The 20,990-nt window shown below is 37.1% G+C and overlaps 1 protein-coding gene across 1 annotated transcript in view; it reads right to left on the reverse strand.

Annotated features, from left to right (window-relative positions):
• Positions 1-20,990, reverse strand: part of LOC136837708 (nephrin-like) — a 444,783-nt gene that overhangs the window by 50,198 nt on the left and 373,595 nt on the right. Inside the window, exons 5-7 of the mRNA XM_067102607.1 lie at positions 16,313-16,399; positions 12,063-12,266; positions 11,011-11,162 (exon numbers count right to left, since the gene is read on the reverse strand). Coding sequence (XP_066958708.1) covers positions 11,011-11,162; positions 12,063-12,266; positions 16,313-16,399 — 443 coding nt within the window. The remainder of the gene's footprint in view (positions 1-11,010; positions 11,163-12,062; positions 12,267-16,312; positions 16,400-20,990) is intronic.

Below are 20,990 nucleotides of genomic sequence, written 5' to 3' on the forward strand. Positions count from 1 at the left end.
TTAAATTGACGACCAGGTCTATATATCCTATTACAAAAGCTTTTAAATTTGCGGCCCTTAAATTGACGACCAGGTCTATACATCCTACTACAGAACCTTTTAGATTCGTGGCACTTAAATTGACGACCACGCCTATATATCCTACTACAAAACCTTTTAAAATCGCGACCCTCATATTGACGACCAGGTCTATATATCGTATTACAAAACCGTTTAGATTTGTGGCACTTGAATTGACGACCAGGTCTATATATCCTATTACAAAAGCTTTTAAATTTGTGGCTCTTAAATTGACGACCAGGTCTATATATCCTATTACAAAAGCTTTTAAATTTGTGGCCCTTAAATTGACGACCAGGTCTCTATATTCTATTACAAAAGCTTTTAAATTTGTGGCCCTTAAATTGACGACCAGGTCTTTATATTCTATTACAAAAGCTTTTAAATTTGTGACCCTTAAATTGACGACCAGGTCTCTATATTCTATTACAAAAGCTTTTAAATTTGTGGCCCTTAAATTGACGACCAGGTCTCTATATTCTATTACAAAAGCTTTTAAATTTATGGCTCTTAAATTGACGACCAGGTCTCTATATTCTATTACAAAAGCTTTTAAATTTGTGGCACTTAAATTGACGACCAGGTCTATATATCCTATTACAACACCTTTTAGATTTGTGGCACTTAAATTGACGACCAGGTCTCTATATTCTATTACAAAAGCTTTTAAATTTGTGGCACTTAAATTGACGACCAGGTCTATATATCCTATTACAACACCTTTTAGATTTGTGGCACTTAAATTGACGACCAGGTCTATATGTCTTATTACAAAACCTTTTAAATTCGCGACCCTTGAATTAACGACCAGGTCCATACATCCTATTACAAAACCTTTTAAATTTGTGACCCTTAAATTGACGAAACGTTCTGTGAATATTTTTACAAAATCTTTTAGACTCGCAACCCATAAATCAACGACCAGGTCTATATATCCTATTACAAAACCTTTTAGACTTGGGACACTTAAATTGACGACCAGGTCTAAATATCCTATTACAAAATCTTTTAGACTTGCGACCCCTTACCCTAACGACCATAACACCATAAACGATGATGAATTAAGAATTGAAATTGTCTATCCAAGCACTCCAATACCGCCAGAACTCTGGGGAAAGGAATCAACTCTTGGAAACACTGCATGGCGAAGGGCGACAGACACACTGACAAGGGACGAGGGTGACATCTGCCGGGAGCTTGACAAAGCAACGTACAGCATCGCTGTAGGCAACTTGCAATTGCAACTTCATGCTGTTCGAGGGGAAGGCACTTCAATAAAAAAAAAGAGGCTCTAACTGACAGTACGTTGAGGGATCAACTATCAGTGTCTCACAGAAATGTCAGCTGAAATTTAACAGAGCTACGCGTTGTCTGTGTAGAGGAATGCTGTCGTACAGAAAACGCATTCGTTTGGTTCTTTTGGGAATACTGGCATGTCAGGTGTTTTTGTCTTATTGCTTAATCATGGGTGCGGAAATAATAATAATAATAATAATAATAATAATAATAATAATAATAATAATAATAATAATAATAATAATAATAATACAATTGCTGTTTCAACAGCATTAAGCTTGTAGAGTTTTCTCTATTCTTCTTATATTCTTCACGTCTGGAAGACGGAGGCAAAATAAATTTCCAAAGGAAATCTATTATACCACAGTTGCAAAAACAATTGTTTCTAACAACACTGCCCTGAAAGAGGGACTCAATAATAATAATAATAATAATAATAATAATAATAATAATAATAATAATAATAATAATAATAATAATAATACCATCCAGAAAACTGATAAACCTACTACCTTCTGATGTTTCAGTTGTAATTAAAACAAGACAAAACATGGAAGAAGCTTGAAGCTAACAAAAGAAAAACGCAATTGCTCATGGATGACTTCTACCAAACAAATTGTAAAGCAAATATCTTTCAATTACTTTACTTCTGGAATCTCGTTCCAAACCTAATATTAATTTAAAGGTTCAATGATTCTATCATGCGTACGGTTTATTTAATTATCCATATTCTTTGTAAGCTTGAACTTCAAGTCAGTGGCCCCTGTGGGCTAGTTCCATATAAATAGGATTCATCTTCTGAATAATAATAATAATAATAATAATAATAATAATAATAATAATAATAATAATAATAATAATAATAATAATAATAATAATAATAATTAATCTTCTCGTAAGGGAAGTCTACTGGCCATGCTGAATGACCAAGAATTCCTACCCTTTTCGTGTTTGATCAAACATCCACGTTTAAGGTGTTATGAGAGAGAGAGAGAGAGAGAGAGAGAGAGAGAGAGAGAGAGAGAGAGAGAGAGAGAGAGAGAGAGAGAGAGACCTGCAATTCCCTTTGATTATTTTTTTACCAAAATAAAAGCAAATTCCATTGACCCTGATTAAATCAAAGAGAGAGAGAGAGAGAGAGAGAGAGAGAGAGAGAGAGAGAGAGAGAGAGAGAGAGAGAGAGAGAGAGAGAGAGAGAGAGAGAAGGTATGACTTGCATTCCCTCTGATTATTTTTTCTACCAAAATACCAGAATTCCATTGACCCTGATTAAATCAAATCAAAGAAAGAGAGAGAGAGAGAGAGAGGAGAGAGAGAGAGAAAGATGACATGTACTCCTCTGATTATTTTTTTTCACCAGAATACCAAAAAAATCAGATAGAGAGAGAGAGAGAGAGAGAGAGAGAGAGAGAGAGAGAGAGAGAGAGAGAGAGAGAGAGAGAGAGAGAGAATGTATGACTTGTACTCCCCTCTGATTATTTTTTCACCAAAATAACACCAGAATTCCAATGACCCTGATCAAATCAGAGAGAGAGAGAGAGAGAGAGAGAGAGAGAGAGAGAGAGAGAGAGAGAGAGAGAGAGAGCGGAGCTTTACTGGACGTCCGTTACATTACTCGTTTCAATCACCTCACGCCAAAAAGCCCCCAGGGGAGACTGAATGACACCTCCCCCGTCAGATCCACGGCCAAACTCGTGAGACGCTCTCGGCGTTCCCTCGATATATATCTGCAACTCGGTCACAAATGGGAACAAAGTGGGGACAAAGTTGTTTTGGATATTGATGTCACCGCACGGGACGAGACGCATCAATTGCTCCTGGGCGTCCCAAATCAGGCCAAAGGAAGCTCAAAGATGGCAAATGGAAAGCCAAAATAAGAGCGAGCCAATAAATGATGGTGTTGACACGTATCAAAGGAACTGAGTATTTTGTCCGGGGCAAAGATAGATTAATATGTGAGCTTGTTTGTGTTGGCAAATATATATATATTTACTTCACGTATAAAAGAGGGTTTACAGTACATGCAATTTGCCTTTGAATTTCTTTTATACAAATTTGGAAATTGCTTCGACATTAAGCAATATCTTTTCAAAAGAACATTAAAATTCTTATGCATCTTCGGTATCAACTCCATTCATTCTCTGGAAAGTCAACAGTTTTATCTACTAGATTCCTAACAATATCCTGTTCAATTCAAACTATCCTTTTGACTTTCCTTATTTCTACATCTAAAATTCCTTCCGTTTCACACAAGCAGAATTATTTACTTAGTAAAGGATGTGTGTTTAAATATTTTTCGTATTTGGTACAGAAACCCATCTTTCGATCAGTATTCACACAATAATCCAAAATAAAGGTGAACTTATTGTCCTTATAATATTGCCTGATGTTCCAGACTATGGGATTTTTTTAATTTACCTCATAGCTGTTCCATATGTTGTCTGGTATCTACTTATCACTTAATTTTTTTTAATACAATACACTTTGAATAATTTTTACACCCTAAACTAACAATTACACTAATATTAAAATCACAATAAAACAAATCTGTCAAAAAGAGATTACAAATGCTGTATAACTGAAAGAGAAAAAAAGAAGTTAATAAGCGTGATAGTGCATCTCTCTCTCTCTCCCCCTCAGTCAAAATGAGACCACAATAGCTGGAAAACTTAAAGCAAAAAAAAAAAGCAAACACAAGCAAAGTTAACAGGGGGATTAATGGAATGTACCAAGCCTAATATCTCTCTCTCTCTCTCTGTCAAAATGAGATCACAATAGCTGGAAAACCTAGAGCAAAAAAAAAAAAAAAAAAAAAAAGCAGCAAACACAAGCAAAGTTTACAGGAGGATTAATGGAATGTACCAAGCCTAATCTCTCTCTCTCTCTCTCTCTCTCTGTCAAAATGAGATCACAATAGCTGGAAAACTGAAAGCAAAAACAAGTAAAGTTAACAGGAGGTTTAGTGGAAAGTACTAAGCGTAATATCTCCCCTCTCTCTCTCTCTCTCTCTCTCTCTCTCTCTCTCTCTCTCTCTCTCTCTCTCTCTCTGTCAAAATGAGATCACAATAGCTGGAAAACTTAAAGCAAAAAAAAAAAGCAAACATAAGCGAAGTGAACAGGAGGATTAATGGAATGTACCAAGCCTAATATCTCTCTCTCTCTCTCTCTCTCTCTCTCTCTCTCTCTCTCTCTCTCTCTCTCTCTATCAAAATGAGATCACGATAGCTGGAAAACTTACAGCCAAAAAAAAAGCAAACACAAGCAAAGTTTACAGGAGGATTAATGGAATGTACCAAGCCTAATATCTCTCTCTCTCTCTCTCTCTGTCAAAATGAGATCACAATAGCTGGAAAACCTAGAGCAAAAAAAAAAAAGCAAACACAAGCAAAGTTTACAGGAGGATTAATGGAATGTACCAAGCCTAATATCTCTCTCTCTCTCTCTTTCTCTCTCTCTCTCTCTGTCAAAATGAGATCACAATAAAGCAAAAACAAGTAAAAACTTAGTGGAAAAAGCAAAAAATGAGATCACAATAGCTAAAACTGAAAGCAAAAACAAGTTAACAGGAGGATTAGTGGAAAGTACTAAGCGTAATACCTCCCCCCGCCCTCTCTCTCTCTCTCTCTCTCTCTCTCTCTCTCTCTCTCTCTCTCTGTCAAAATGAGATCACAATAGCTAAAACTGAAAGCAAAAACAAGTAAAGTTAACAGGAGGATTAGTGGAAAGTACTAAGCGTAATACCTCCCCCCGCCCTCTCTCTCTCTCTCTCTCTCTCTCTCTCTGTCAAAATGAGATCACAATAGCTGGAAAACTTAAAGCAAAATAAAAAAAAGCAAACACAAGCAAAGTTAACAGGAGTATTAGCGGACTGTATCCAGCCTAATCTCTTTCTCTCTCTCTCTGTCAAAATGAGATCACAATAGCTGGAAAACTGAGAGCAAAAACAAGTAAAGCTAGCAGGAGGATTAGAGGAAAGTACCATGCCTAATATCTCTCTCTCTCTCTCTCTCTCTCTCTCTCTCTCTCTCTCTCTCTCTCTCTCTCTGTCAAAATGAGATCACGATAGCTGGAAAACTTACAGCCAAAAAAAAGCAAACACAAGCAAAGTTAACAGGAGGATTAATGGAATGTACCAAGCCTAATATCTCTCTCTCTCTCTCTCTGTCAAAATGAGATCACAATAGCTGGAAAACCTAGAGCAAAAAAAAAAAGCAAACACAAGCAAAGTTTACAGGAGAATTAATGGAATGTACCAAGCCTAATATCTCTCTCTCTCTCTCTCTCTCTCTCTCTCTCTCTCTCTCTCTCTCTCTCTCTCTCTCTGTGTCAAAATGAGATCACAATAGCTGGAAAACTGAAAGCAAAAACAAGTAAAGTTAACAGGAGGATTAGTGGAAAGTACCATGCCTAATATCTCTCTCTCTCTCTCTCTCTCTCTCTCTCTCTCTCTCTCTCTCTCTCTCTCTCTCTCTGTCAAAATGAGATCACAATAGCTGGAAAACTTAAAGCAAAAAAAAAAAAAAACAAACACGAGGAAAGTTAACAAGAGGATTAGTGGAAAGTACCATGCCTAATCTCTCTCTCTCTCTCTCTCTGTCAACATGAGATCACAATAGCTGGAAAACTTAAAGCAAAAAATTAAAAAGCAAACACAAGCAAAGTTAGTGGGAGGATTAGTGGACTGTACCAATCCTAATCTCTCTCTCTCTCTGCCAAAATGAGATCACAATAGCTGGAAAACTGAAAGCAAAAACAAGTTAAGTTAACAGGAGGATTAGTGGAAAGTACCATGCCTAATATCTCTCTCTCTCTCTCTGATATTGTGCAGGCTATCAAAGAAATTACGAATGGATCAGCAGCCGGACCAGACGGTGTTCCTGCCATTTTATTAAGAAAAGTAGTTCATTCTATCGTAAAGCCGCTCGCAATATTATTAAGACAAAGTGTAGAAACAGGCAAGATTTATGATGAACATAAATTAGCATATATCACCCCTATTTTCAAAAGTGGATCAAGACTAGAGGCAAGTAATTATAGACCTGTGAGTCTAACATCACATATTATGAAAGTGTATGAAAGGATAATGAAGAAAAATATAATGAAACATTTAATGAAAAATAGATTGTTTAACATAGGTCAACATGGTCTTGTGCCCGGAAAAAGTACACAAACCCAACTGTTAGCCCACTATGAAAACATATATAAAAAAATTATAAAAGAAAAAGATACAGATGTGGTTTACCTAGACTTTGCAAAAGCTTTTGACAGGGTAGACCATAATATATTAGCGAAAAAAATGAGAAAACATAATATTGTGGACAAAGTAGGAAGATGGATAAAAGAATTTTTGCAAAACAGAAAACAGATAGTGACTGCAAACGATGAGAAATCGGATGAAGCTAAGGTAATATCCGGTGTGCCACAAGGTACGGTGTTGGCTACATTGTTGTTTGTTATTATGATTGCAGACATAGATAGTAATGTTAAGGGCACGGAACTCGCTACAAAGAGACCTAAACAAAATATATGAATGGGCAGAAGTAAATAGGATGGTATTTATCTCTGATAAATTTGAATCAATAAATTATGGTGATAAAGAAGGAACGATATATGCATATAGGGAACCTAACAACGAGGCAATCACAAATAAGGAAGCAGTTAAAGACCTTGGTGTGATATTGAATAGGAATATGTTTCTCAGTGATCAAACAGCAATACTATTGGCAAAATGCAAAGCAAAGATGGGAATGTTGTTTCGGCACTTCAAAACAAGAAAAGCCAAACACATGATTATGCTTTATAAAACGTATGTACGTAGTCCACTTGAATATTGCAATATGATATGGTACCCACACTACCAAAAGGATCTTGCACAAATAGAGAGTGTACAAAGGTCCTTTACAGCTAGAATAGAAGAAGTTAAGGACCTTGACTACTGGGAAAGACTACAGTTCTTAAAATTATATAGTCTCGAAAGGAGAACGCTACATGATAATACAGGCACGGAAACAGATAGAAGGAAACACCGAAAACACCATGGAGCTAAAAATATCAGAAAGAGCAAGCAGAGGTAGATTAATAGTGCCCAAAACTATACCAGGAAAACTAAGGAAAGCACACATGACATTAATCCACTACGCACCAGCATCAATAATGCAGCGATTATTCAATGCATTACCAGCTCATCTGAAGAACATATCAGGAGTGAGCGTAGATGTGTTTAAGAAGAAGCTCGACAAATATCTAAGCTGCATCCCAGACCATCCAAGATTGGAAGATGCAAAATATACCGGAAGATGCATTAGCAAATCTCTGGTAGACATCAGAGGTGCCTCACACTGAGGGACCTCCTGGGGCAACTCGAACGAACTGTAAGGTCTGTAAGGTAAGGTCGGTCTGTCTGTCTGTCTGTCTGTCTCTCTCTCTGTCAAAATGAGATCACAATAGCTGGAAAACTTAAAGCAAAAAAAAAGCAAACACAAGCAAAGTTAACAGGAGTATTAGTGGACTGTATCAAGCCTAATCTCTCTCTCTCTCTCTCTCTCTCTCTCTCTCTCTCTCTCTCTCTCTCTCTCTGTGTATGTGTGTCAAAATGGGATCATAATACCTGGAAAACTTAAAGAAAAGAAAAAAAGCAAACACAAGCAAAGTTAACAGGAGAATTAATGGATGTACCAAGCCTAATCTCTCTCTCTCTCTCTCTCTCTCTCTCTCTCTCTCTCTCTCTCTCTCTCTCTCTCTCTCTCTCTGTCAAAATGAGATCACAATGGCTGGAAAACTTAAAGCAAAAAAAAAGCAAAAAAAAGCAAAGTTAACAGGAGGATTAGTGGAAAGTACCAAGCCTAACATCTCTCTCTCTCTCTCTCTCTCTGGGAAAAAAGGGAAATAATTTGATAATGGCATCAGCGCTTGTAAAAACCCGGGGACTGATGCCAGTTATATTCACTGTCAACACAATCATGTACCGAGAGAATCGCGGATCTGGTGAGAGATATGGCGATTATGAAAACAGTATTTTTGAACAGCTTTCAATACCGTTGGTGATATAGTTTTAGATTTTGTTTCCAAATATTATCACTTAAGGATTGGTTTTGCTTGTTTATTCATAAAGACGATTACAAATACGACTATTATAACAGCTGAGAGAGAGAGAGAGAGAGAGAGAGAGAGAGAGAGAGAGAGAGAGAGAGAGAGAGAGAGAGAGAGAGATCTAGCATTAAGGCAACTATAAACACTGAGCGAGAAAGAGGGAGAGATCTAACATTAAGGGAACTAACTATAAACAGAGAGAGAGAGAGAGAGAGAGAGAGAGAGAGAGAGAGAGAGAGAGCATTAAGATTATTAACAATGTAAAGAGAGAGAGAGAGAGAGAGAGAGAGAGAGAGAGAGAGAGAGAGAGAGAGAGAGAGATAACATTAAGACCATTATGAACGCTGAGAGAGAGAGAGAGAGAGAGAGAGAGAGAGAGAGAGAGAGAGAGAGAGAGATAACATTAAGACCATTATAACCGCTAAGAGAGAGAGAGAGAGAGAGAGAGAGAGAGAGAGAGAGAGAGATAACATTTAGACCATTACGAACGCTGAGAGAAAGAGAAAGAAAGAGAGAGAGAATGAGAGATAACATCAAGACCATTATAACCGCTGAGAGAGAGAGAGAGAGAGAGAGAGAGAGAGAGAGAGAGAGAGAGAGAGAGAGAGAGAGACGGGAATTTTATCAGTATGTGCTCTCTACATGTGCAGCAAGAATCGTATCAGAATGATTTAATTAGCAAAGCCTGCAAAATGCATAATGGATCCACGAATACACACGAATGAGCGAACGTATAATGAATGCAAAACGAATAATAAAGAGGAATAAATGAATTATGAATTGAATTTGAATTACATAAATTGGATTTGAATTACATAAGGCTCCAACTCTTGCCTAAATTAACCACAGAGTTTTTGGGCACTTATGGTCACAATCTATTTAATAAAAAAAATAATACAAATATTCTCATGTATGTTTTTTACCATATGATATATTAATTTTTTAAATACATTATCTACAAGATAATGAACTTGGAACGTCTAGTTATTTTATCTAGAGTCTAGATGAACTAGTCTACACTAGAAAAGGGTTGGAGTGGAAACATTACATATATGCAAGCTTACTGAAATAAAATTCAGCACAGGGAAAAAAAATTTTTCAAAGTAAAATATATACGAGTATAATGAACTGGGAAAGTCTAGTATATCTTATCTAGGTTATAGATGCACTGCTCTATAATAGAAAAGGGTTGAAAGGCAAATATCATATAGTAAAAGGTTCCTGAAACAAAATTCTTATTCTAATGTAAGGTCAACCCGGGGTTTTGATTGATTTTATAATTCCTGTAGTTCAACGAAAGTGATCGAGGTTAAAATTTCCAAAGATATAAAATACACACTTTCATTTTTATCCATGAGTTCAGGAAGATTTTAATATATGTAAATCTAAAATAAAAAAAAATAAAAACAGGAATAAAGAGACGAATTGTTAACCTGCTTTGTGTGAAAAAATAGTAAAAACAAAAGTTCGTACACAATAAAAGTCTTTAGTAAATCACAATGCTATGTGTGTACGCAAATTAATCCCAGAATTAAAAGCTTTTGTACCATTTTGGGAGTAATTTTAACAATGGAATCTGATTACCGTAGCTACGGTTCCTCACAAATTATAGTGCAAGACATAATGGAAAAAGTGTTTTTTATGGCGCGTGAATTATCTTTCTGTAGATAAAATTTAAGCTCTGATTTGACTGTATTTTCACCATAAGTTTACAGGATCTTGAGAGCTGAAATTCTAGTTTTTTCATAAAAAAAATAGATGTTTCTGGTGGCTTACGTGAATATCAACAATATCGTTTTAGTAGTAAACTGTCTTCATTGAAGGTATGGCGATCCTTTATGCAAAAATGTGACAGAATCTAGCAGTAGTGAATGAGTGGGAAGAATCAAACGAATTATCAAGAAGATTATCATGTAACAGCTGTCCTTATATTCTTTTTTAAATCGACATATTACGTCTGATTTCCCGAGAGACACGATCTTGTGCTTTTGAATTTGGAAATGCTTAAAAAAATGCAAATGATAATCTGTGGAAACTGAATGAAATCAGTTTTTCTTGATATGATTTTCAAAGCAAGGTGCTTACGTCTGCCACAAAATTATTAGTTTCTCGTCGTCCTAGATGTAAACTTTTTAAAAAATTTTTTTACTATGATAGTGAATATAACTTACATTATTTTATCTACTGCATACTTTTCATGCGGATGCAAAGTTTAGATACTTCTATTGCCACTGAGGAACGCCAAAATACGTATAAAACTGTTTGACTTAAAAGACTGGTTACTGTGAGCTTTCTGCAAACTCGTATATAACTGGCTTTTTTCTTGAATTGAAACATTGCCAGCAATGATGACATTAATATTTAAAAGACAGGTGACTGAAAACTCGTATTTACCTCGTACATAACTGGAGTTTATTTTATAGTAAAGCTTTTCAGCAATAATGAAAGTATCTGAGTGTGAAGCGTTGTTACCTCTACACAGTGAGCTTTCTGAAAACTCGTATTTACCTCGTACAAAACTGGGTTTTATTTTGCTGTAAAGCTTTTCAGCAATGGCGACAATACCTGAGTATGAAGCGTTGTTATCTCTTGGCCTTGCTGGTACCAGGTGACCAGGGGGGGCGGGTTGCTACCAAAGACGGTGCAGACAAGTTTCGAAGACCGACCAGCTACCAAAGGGTTTTCTTCAGGTACAATTTTTACGCTCAAAGGCCCGCCTGTGAATGGGTCAATCATAAGCTTTTAAGAGATCTTTTAATACGAAGCAATGTCAAGAGAACAGAATGGAATACAAAATTTAGAGATCTTTTAATACGAAGGAATGTCAAGAGTTTAGAATGGAATGCAGTAAAAAATTTAGGTCAAAGGCCAAGCGCTGGGACCTATGATGAGGTCATTCAGCACTGAAAGGGAAATTGGGAGCAAAGGTCTGAAATGTGTAACCTCGAAGCTGCACTGTGAAACAATTGTTAGGAGAGGGCTGAGGAAAGTTACATGGAAGATAGAGCATATGGACGGAGAGGTACCGTAAAAGGAATGAAATGGGTTGCAGCTAGGGGCTGAAGGGAACCTGCAAAGAACCTTAAGTAATGCCTACAGTGCACCGCACGAGGCACACTGATGGCACTACCCACTCACCCCTACTAAGGGACAAAGAGAATAGAAAGATCAGTTGATTTTTAAACATGTTATCCAGGTTAATTGACAAGCAAGTGACAGATGGCACCCTACGCATTATTAATCATAACTTTTTTATTGATATTCACTGTAATGGTATTTGGTGCATCATGAGTTGTTTTTTAAATAATGCCACGTTCTGAAACAACCCCGTATTCATGTCAAGGAAACTGCTGCAGCTGAAAGCGAAAATAACAAAAGTAAAGTAATAGATACAAGTGTAAAATAAGTGTCATTTAAGTGATTTAGCCTTGTGGTACGAATTATTACCAATTTTGATGCAAGAACACAGACAATATCAACACCAAAACAGTAACAGAAATGGGTTTATTTCAGTGATTTAGCCCTGTGGTATCAACCGCATACACTAAACAACACACAAAGCCAGAATCAAAAGGTGCTTTCACCACCTCATCCCTGAGATCATATGACCAACTCACAAGTGACGTTTCTGGTGTAAGACGAGATGAGAGGCGTCGTGAATTTATTGTTGGAAGCCTTGCAAGTGAAGGGGCGCGTGAGATCGCCCCTGGTAGCAGCCACCTCCAGGCTGTTGTAGACGAAGGACCCGTCGTCTCCCGGAGTGCTATTCACGTCCACCACTCTCCCCTCCTGCAGCCATTCGACGGTGGCTAATGGAGATCCTGCGAGGAAGTTAAGAGAAAGGATTGCTGCGTCTGTTTATATTAGTTAGAGTAGGATGCTTTCAGGAGAAAATGGTATCTAAGAAAGATTATTTTTTGTTTTTGACAAACGAGTTTTCTGCTGGATTTTTCTGAGCTTTATTGAAAATGATCATGATGTCTGTCATAAATGCTGAATGTCGAGTGAAAGAGATAATGTAACTTTGCTGAGAAAGGCAATGATGATATATTTAATACTGGCACGCTGTTATACCAGTCCTCATAAGGTAGTACTGAATAAAGTGACAGAGAACAGTAAAAATAAAAAAAATTATGCAACGTTCTCTCTCTCTCTCTCTCTCTCTCTCTCTCTCTCTCTCTCTCTCTCTCTCTCTCTCTCTCTCTCTCTCAATGCATAAATAAAATTTATTTATTTTAAAGCACATAAGATTTGCTTGCAAATAATTTTTTCGTTCAAATAAATGAGAAAACAAAAAAGGAAGTAACACGAAATTAAAAGTTATTAAATAAGAAATGATAATCAATAGGAAACAGTAACTATTGCTCGACCTGGTAAATTGGTTTATGGCGCAAATTATGGAGGATGAAGTTCATCAAACTCTAACAAAACAAAATTTATGATAGCACCACCCAGACCTTTTCTTTGACAAAGCTTCTTCAACTATTTACACCTCATTTTAAATTCTAGGTGTCAATTCCTCACTACAGTTATTTTGGAGACGCATATCCGGTTTGTCTCTCCTTCAGGGAACCAGATTCTCTCAAGAATTGAAGAGACACGTCTATCCTGAGAAAGTGTTTTAATTCTTTATTCTTACATGTTCTGGACATTGTTCCCCTGATTGGTCTTCAGCAGCTGACTCCCGTCTGAAACTGTTGGATGAAAACTTGACTTCAAATTAAATTTCTAATTCCTGGTCTTGATAATGATCTCTGGCGCTTTCGTTTAATGAGCTCAGTTTGTGAGCTGTGTAAGATATTTTATGATTCTGATCAAGATATTAAATAATTTTCATCAAGATATTTCATAATTCTGATCAATATATCTCATAATTTTGATCAAGATTCTTGATAATTCTTATCAAGATATTTCATAATTCTGATCAAGATATTTCATAATTCTGATCAAGATGTTTCACAATTCTGACTTTCCCTGGCATTTACATTTTAAACTATACCACCCAATATGTAGCGCTTGATATACAATTAATACTAACAGTCCTGCCTTTCGTTCTGTAAGGTTCAATACCAAAGTTTTCTTACAGTTTTATTCCTGTGGCGTACAAATACAATGATCATAGCTTCCCTTAATATGGCTTTTGAATCACTGGCACTTCAGAAATTCAAACTTTGGACAATAGTTATTTATCCCCTTTCCCTATTATTTCTCTCTCTCTCTCTCTCTCTCTCTCTCTCTCTCTCTCTCTCTCTCTCTCTCTCTCTCTCTCTCTCTCTCTCTCTCCAGGGTGATTTCCCTCTGGAGTCCTCTTGGGTTTAGTAAAGTCTGCTGACTCTGTCCACAAGAGTTTTCAGCTGACGATTTAAAAAGAAAGCAAGAAATGTTTTTCTTATTGCGCAGGGTGACATGAGTCCCACTTACGAACTGAATTATTATTTGTCTTAATTATTTCACTTCGTTATATTCTTAATCATTTCACTTTGATAGGTTTCTTATTTATTTTCCTTAGTTATATCTCTTTCGTGATTTATTTTCTACTTCTCAGTTCCCTATTGGGGCCCTGTGGTTTGTGCTTTTCCATGTGGCCTGCTGCTTTTCTATAATAATAATAATAATAATAATAATAATAATAATAATAATAATAATAATAATAATAATAATAATAATAATAATACGTGACATATTTACATCCCGCCATTTTTATTAAAATATATCATTTTGACTTTGTATTTTTCATTTTGATTACTTGAGGTGAATAAGGATATTAAATTATACTTCTCGTCTGCATTTCATTTGAAAACATACACGACACGAAATGAACACGTACCAAGTCAAATTAGAACATTTCACCCATCATCATTTTATTTCACTCTGATCAGAAAAAAATGACAAATTGTTTTTTCCTCTCAAAGTTTGTCGTCATTATAGGTGACTGAAGGTAAAACCGAAGGGGTCAGTCTTCCAAAAAGCCATTAGACAATATTAGACCACACCCTGTTTTACTCACTGAAATCATTAAAAAAAAAAAATCTTCCTGCTGTGATAACGAAGGGACGACGCATTTTCCAAGTTGCTTTTGATTACTCGGAGTGATCTGAACCAAATAGTTTTTTTTTAGTTTTCTGTAAAAGAAAACTATTGTGACGGCTTTGTCTGTCCGTCCGCACTTTCTTCTGTTCGCACTTTTTCTGTCCGCCCTCAGATCTTAAATACCGCTAAGGCCAGAGGCTGCAAATTGGTAAGTTGATCGTCCACCCTCTAATCATCAAACACACCAAATTGCAGCCCTCTAGCCTCAGTAGTTTTGATTTTACTTAAGGTTAAAGTTAGCCATGATCGTGCGTCTGGCAACGCTATTGGACAAGCTACCACCGAGCCGTGGGTGAGAGTTTTATAGGCCGCGACTCATATAGCATTATAGGCTGTACAGAAAACTCGATTGCGCCGAAGAAACTTGGGCGCATTTCTTGCTTGTTTTTTCTTTCTTTTTTTGTCATTGGTGTGACTCAAGGACTTAATGGCTATGAAAAATGTGGTGTATTTTTAATCAGGTAAACAGCTGACCTGCTTCAGCGTAAAAAGGACGATTCAAACATTTGGAAATATTAAATACGAATTAAAATTTTGGAAGCTTCAATCTCAAGTCAGTGGCACCTGTGGTCTTTGTTCAACATAAATAAGATTCGTCTTCTCAATAATAATGATAATATTGACATACTTTGAAGTGTTTTAAATTGGTTAATGACTGAAGGACCAGGATGTGAAATGATTACATTTATTCTCTAAAAGACTTCAGTACAAAAATCCACAAGTGATGAATGACTTATAAAATAAAAAGTCAGACTTTTTCTCCTTAGGACTTAATTACTCGTCCATTACTGATCTGGTCGATTGATTAAATACCTTCAGAGCAGTCTTGTTTTTAATGTATATAAAATGAGGCGATTTTTCCTTTCTAAATTTTAATCAGCTTCCACAAACAGAATCTTATATCGAGTTTATTTCGAGGCTTATATGTCTTATTTTTTGCATATGAATTCAGCTTGATTACAGATATAGCAATTAGATATGGATCATGCAAAGGAATGTGGCTGATGAATCTGAAACCGAATTGTATATACCCACACACGCACACACCAATTCACACACACACACACACACACCATATATATATATATATATATATATATATATATATATATATATATATATATATATATATATATATATATATATATTTATATATATATATATATATATACATATACAGTAACTACCTGCATATTTTCCCCTACTGGACAATAGATAAAAACTGAATTGAACTAACTGGAAACAAAAACAACTGTGGAGGGGGAGAGAGAGCGGGAGTTTGCTTATCTTTGCTTGTGCTTTAAGGCAATGTATTAAAAGTAGTATATATATATATATATATATATATATATATATATATATATATATATATATATATATATATATATATATATATATATAATCTTCCAGACAGCTGGTATAATGTAAAGGAGAAGGTTAGGGAAGCTCGCTTGAGATACTATGGCCATGCAATAAGAAGAGAGGGGGTGGAACCAATCAAGAACATGCCAGTGATGGAGAAGAGGAATATGGGGCGTCAGCAGATCAGATGGATGGATGTGGTTGGGGGGGGGATATGGGTTAGGTGGGACTGGGGGAAGAGGATGCAAGGAATAGAAATAGTTGGAGAAAGTTGACTCGAGCGGCCGACCCTGCTATACAGCGGGATTAATAGGGTCGAAAGAAGAAGAAGAAGGCATAAGGCTGAGGATAATGATAACTAATCTATTGTACTTCTAATCATCATTGTACAATGCAGGTATTTCTTCTCACTTACCTCCAGTGACTCTGCAGACCACGTCGTTGCGTTGACCGATCTTTACTGGAGAACTCTGGGGAATTATCTCGATCCCTGAAGGTGGAACTGTTGGTGGAAAAAGACGAGGCGTTAGATAGATAGATAGATAGATAGATAGATAGATAGATAGATAGATAGATAGATAGATAGATAGGCAAATGGATTCTAAATTATACGTAGACTAACTCATGACTTATTCGTCATTGGGAGATTATACTGCACTAAATTGGAAGACTGCAGTATCTGCAAAAATACAAAACTAAGAAAAATGGTAGATACTGCAGTTTTCTCTTGCCTTACTACTGATTTTGCAGATACTGCAAATGAGACCCCCTAAATACTCGTGGAAAGCATTGAAGAATCATTCTGAAACTGCAGTAACTTGTGTATTAGTGTTTCACGAGCCCAATAGGTGGCATATCTCAGTTTCGAAAATTTTGCAGATACTGCAAATGGGACGCCCTAAATAAAGCATTGAAGAATCATTCTGTGTATTAGTGTTTCACGAGCCCAACAGGTGGCATATCTCAGTTTCGAAAATTTTGCAGATACTGCAGTTTTCCATTTTAGGGCAGTGTATCAGTCTAGTGAAATTCGGATTTCGACGGATAAATAGAAAAATATATGGATGGACGGATGGATGAATAGATAGACAGATAGAAAGGGCATTGGCTTCAAAATCGTATATATATTGAATATGAAGTTCCATTGCAATATTATATTAGTCGACTGAAACTGGGATGTTGGTCTCGTAACAAACTACAAAGATGTTTAAAGTTTTTGAATATTTCGCTATATCATAAATATTTTCTCAAAATTGATGAAAAAAATAGTGTATTATTTTGAATAATTAAACTCTGATCTCTGTACATGAGATCAATTTTACGACGGAACTGCACAGCTCACTTATATGAGTGTTAATGGTAGTGGAATGGGTTGTTTTACATTGTAAATACATTCAGGTAAAAGGAATGACAACTGGACATTAAATATTAATTTTTTAAAAATAAAGAGCAGACGCAAACAGTCAGAGCAAATATCATTTTCCCGAGGCGATTAATGCTCAGTCAGGACGACTGGCCCAAAAGTTAAATAACCTTAGGAAAATCTGCAATTATAGATTATTGCCGAGTAACGATCTCTGAGATGAAAGTCAACAAAAGGTAAAAAGATTCAGGGCAGACAAATATAAGTTTCCTCGGATTTTTCCCATTTTTTTTCTGCTGGAGAGATGTGGTTGGTTCTTCCATCACTCTCTCTCGTATCATACTGGTCCGCTGGTATAGTGGTTAGCTGGACCGCTGGTATAGTGGTTAGCTGGTCGGTCCGCCGGTATGGTGGTTAACTGGTCCGCTGGAAAAGTGGTTAGCTGGTCCACTAGTATAGTGGTTAGCTGGTCCGCTGGTATAGTGGTTATCTGGTCCGCTGGTATAGTGGTTACCTGGTCCGCTGGTACAGTGGTTTGCTGGTCCGCTGGTATAGTGGTTGGCTGGACCGCTGGTATAGTGGTTGGCTGGTCCGCTGCTATAGTGGTTAGCTGGTCTGCTGGTATAGTGGTTGGCTGGGCCGCTGGTATAGTGGTTGCTGGTCGGTCCACCGGTATGGTGGTTAACTGGTCCGCTGGTAAAGTGGTTTGCTGGTCTGCTGGTATAGTGGTTACCTGGTCCGCTGGTGTAGTGGTTAACTGGTCCGCCGGTATAGTGGTTACCTGGTCCACTGGTATAGCGGTTGGCTGAACCACTGGTATAGTGGTTAGCTGGTTGGTCCGCCGGTATGGTGGTTAACTGGTTTGCTGGTAAAGTGGTTAGCTGGTCCGCTGGTACAGTGGTTGGCTGGTCCGCTGGTAAAGTGGTTAGCTGATCTGCTGGTATAGTGGTTAGCTGGTCCGCTGGTATGGTGGTTAGCTGGTCCGCTGGTATAGTGGTTAGCTGGTCCGCTGCTATAGTGGTTAGCTGGTCCACTGGTATAGTGGTTAACTGGTCTGCTGGTATATTGGTTAACTGGTCCGCTGGTGTAGTGGTTAACTGGTCTGCTGGTATAGTGGTTAACTGGTCTGCTGGTATAGTGGTTAGCTGGTCCACTGGTATGGTGGTTACCTGGTTCGCTGGTATCGTGTTAACTGGTCCGCTGATATAGTGGTTAGCTGGTCCGCTGGTATAGTGGTTAGTGCCGTGGCATGCCACTCAGATGTTGCGGTTCGTGTCTCGCCCAGGAGGATGAAAAATCACTGGCTCTGTGTCATGATCAGTTACTAATGCAGCGTTGGGAAGAGGCAACCTTTTTTGCGGTATAAAAACTCACAAGTTAATGCCTGTAACCCTCAAAAATAAATGAATAAATAAATAAACCTCTACCGAAAATATGTGTGGCCTAAAAACCAGTAAGTTAATGCCTCTAACCCTCAAAAAAAAAAAAAAAAACAGAAAAAAGCCACCCACCAAAATAAAATGGCATTTGACAACAACTGGCGAGGCATAAAAACCCAAAAGTTGAAAAAAACTTCTCAGTTCCACGGAAAAATTTTTCCGAATTCACGAACTGAATGTTCTCAATTCCCTGAAATCCGTTCTCAGTTCCACGAATCAGCTGCTCTCAATTCCCCGAATAATCCGTTCTCAGTTCCACGAATCAGCTATTCTCAATTCCCCGAATAATCCGTTCTTAGTTCCACGAATCAGCTGTTCTCAATTCCCAGAATAATCCGTTCTCAGTTCCACGAATCAGCTGTTCTCAATTCCCCGAATAATCCGTTCTTAGTTCCACGAATCAGCTGTTCTCAATTCCCCGAATAATCCGTTCTCAGTTCCACGAATCAGCTGTTCTCAATTCCCCGAATAATCCGTTCTCAGTTCCACGGATCAGCTGTTCTCAATTCCCCGAATAATCCGTTCTCAGTTCCACGAATCAGCTGTTCTCAATTCCCCGAATAATCCGTTCTCAGTTCCACGAATCAGCTGTTCTCAGTTCCCCGAATAATCCGTTCTCAGTTCCACGAATCAGCTGTTCTCAATTCCCCGAATAATCCGTTCTCAGTTACTCGAATCAGCTGTTCTCAATTCCCCGAATAATCCGTTCTCAGTTACACGAATCAGCTGTTCTCAATCCCACGAGTAAAGTGTTTTATGTCTTACTTTTTTCAGTCAGAAAATTCAAAACAGTCTTTTGGTTTTACTATCACTGTGGTTCAATTTATAAACAGGAATTTCAAAACCCGGTTTGGCTCTCGTGCTCCTTTGGCTGGTAAACCCGGCCCCAGGAATTTGGAATTCACCCAAAAGCATTACTTGAGTCTTCAAGTTACAGCTGTTAAGCTAAAAAAATGCAAGGAAAGGATCAAACTTCAGGTCGAGTATGCAGAAGAGTAAATGGTGTGTACTTTTATGAGTGAAGAAGAGAAAAATGAACTAACAGAGAAAGTCATATGAAGAAATGAACATCGGATTGAATGATCTAAACGAAGAGTAGGGTGGAAAACTGAGGCAGTTTGTATTTTGAATATTTGTTAAGTGTGAACGATTTTAGAGATGTAGGTGACAGCAATGATGTTTGAGCCAGTGAGCTTCAATCGTCCTACATTCATTTTCATACATGTGACTGACAGAAAACAAACCCTAACTTAATTTATTATGTAACCCCGTAGGAGGTTAGTGCCGTCAGTGCACCTCATGCAGTGCAACGTAGGCATTACTTAAGGTTCTTTGCAGCATGCCTTCGGCCCCTAGCTGCAACCCCTATCGTTCCTTTGCTGTACCTCCTTTCATATTCTCTTCCTTCCACCTTACTTTCCACGCTCTCCTAACAATTGATTCATAATGCAACTACGAGGTTTTCCTCCTGTTACTCCTTTCAAACCTTTTACTGTCAATTTCCGGTTCAGCGCTGAATGACCTCATAGGTCTCGGTGCTTGGCCTTTGGCCTAAATTCTTTATTCAATTCAATTCAAATTATTATGCAAGACAAATGCACGTAAGTTGAATTTTAGAGGATATATCGATAAAAATAAAATAATTGCTCGGTTTTGTACTTAAAACTGAAAAAAAGGAATTCAGCAGTAAAGTAAACGATAAATTATAAACAAAATGGTGTTGTACTTATAGTTTAGAGTACACCAAAAAACTGAATGATTTATTCACGACCGATATAACTTTTCCATCGCACCTGGAAATTAATAATATTTTCCGGGAGAGAAGTCAACCTTTTCTAATGCGATGCCCCAATTAAAATGTTCTCTTTTATATAGAGAATCATATATTTTTTCTATGATAAAATTATTGCACGAGGACACTTTTTTTTTCTGGGATACTGATTAATCATTTGCATATCACTTTCCCCCCAAAGTAATACAACCGCAGGCATTATTACACAACATAGGTGTGAGGTGACACTTGAAATTATCTATGGTAATGTTATAGTTGATTGGTTATCTCATGACAAAACAATATATAGTTATTAATTATATTTTCTGTCCTCTGTTGCATTCTGGTGTTGGGTTAAGTAAAAGTTTTTGATATATATGAATTAATCCCAACAACTATGACTCTCCAGTAACTTTACCCTGTCACAATGATTAGTTTAATATTGATCTCTATAATAACAGGTAAAAAATGTGCCGAAGTTTCTGTACAACGTATAATCAAGACCACCGAAAATAGATCT

This window comes from Macrobrachium rosenbergii, chromosome 59, assembly GCF_040412425.1.
Source record: "Macrobrachium rosenbergii isolate ZJJX-2024 chromosome 59, ASM4041242v1, whole genome shotgun sequence".
Classification (NCBI taxonomy): Eukaryota; Metazoa; Arthropoda; class Malacostraca; order Decapoda; family Palaemonidae; genus Macrobrachium; species Macrobrachium rosenbergii.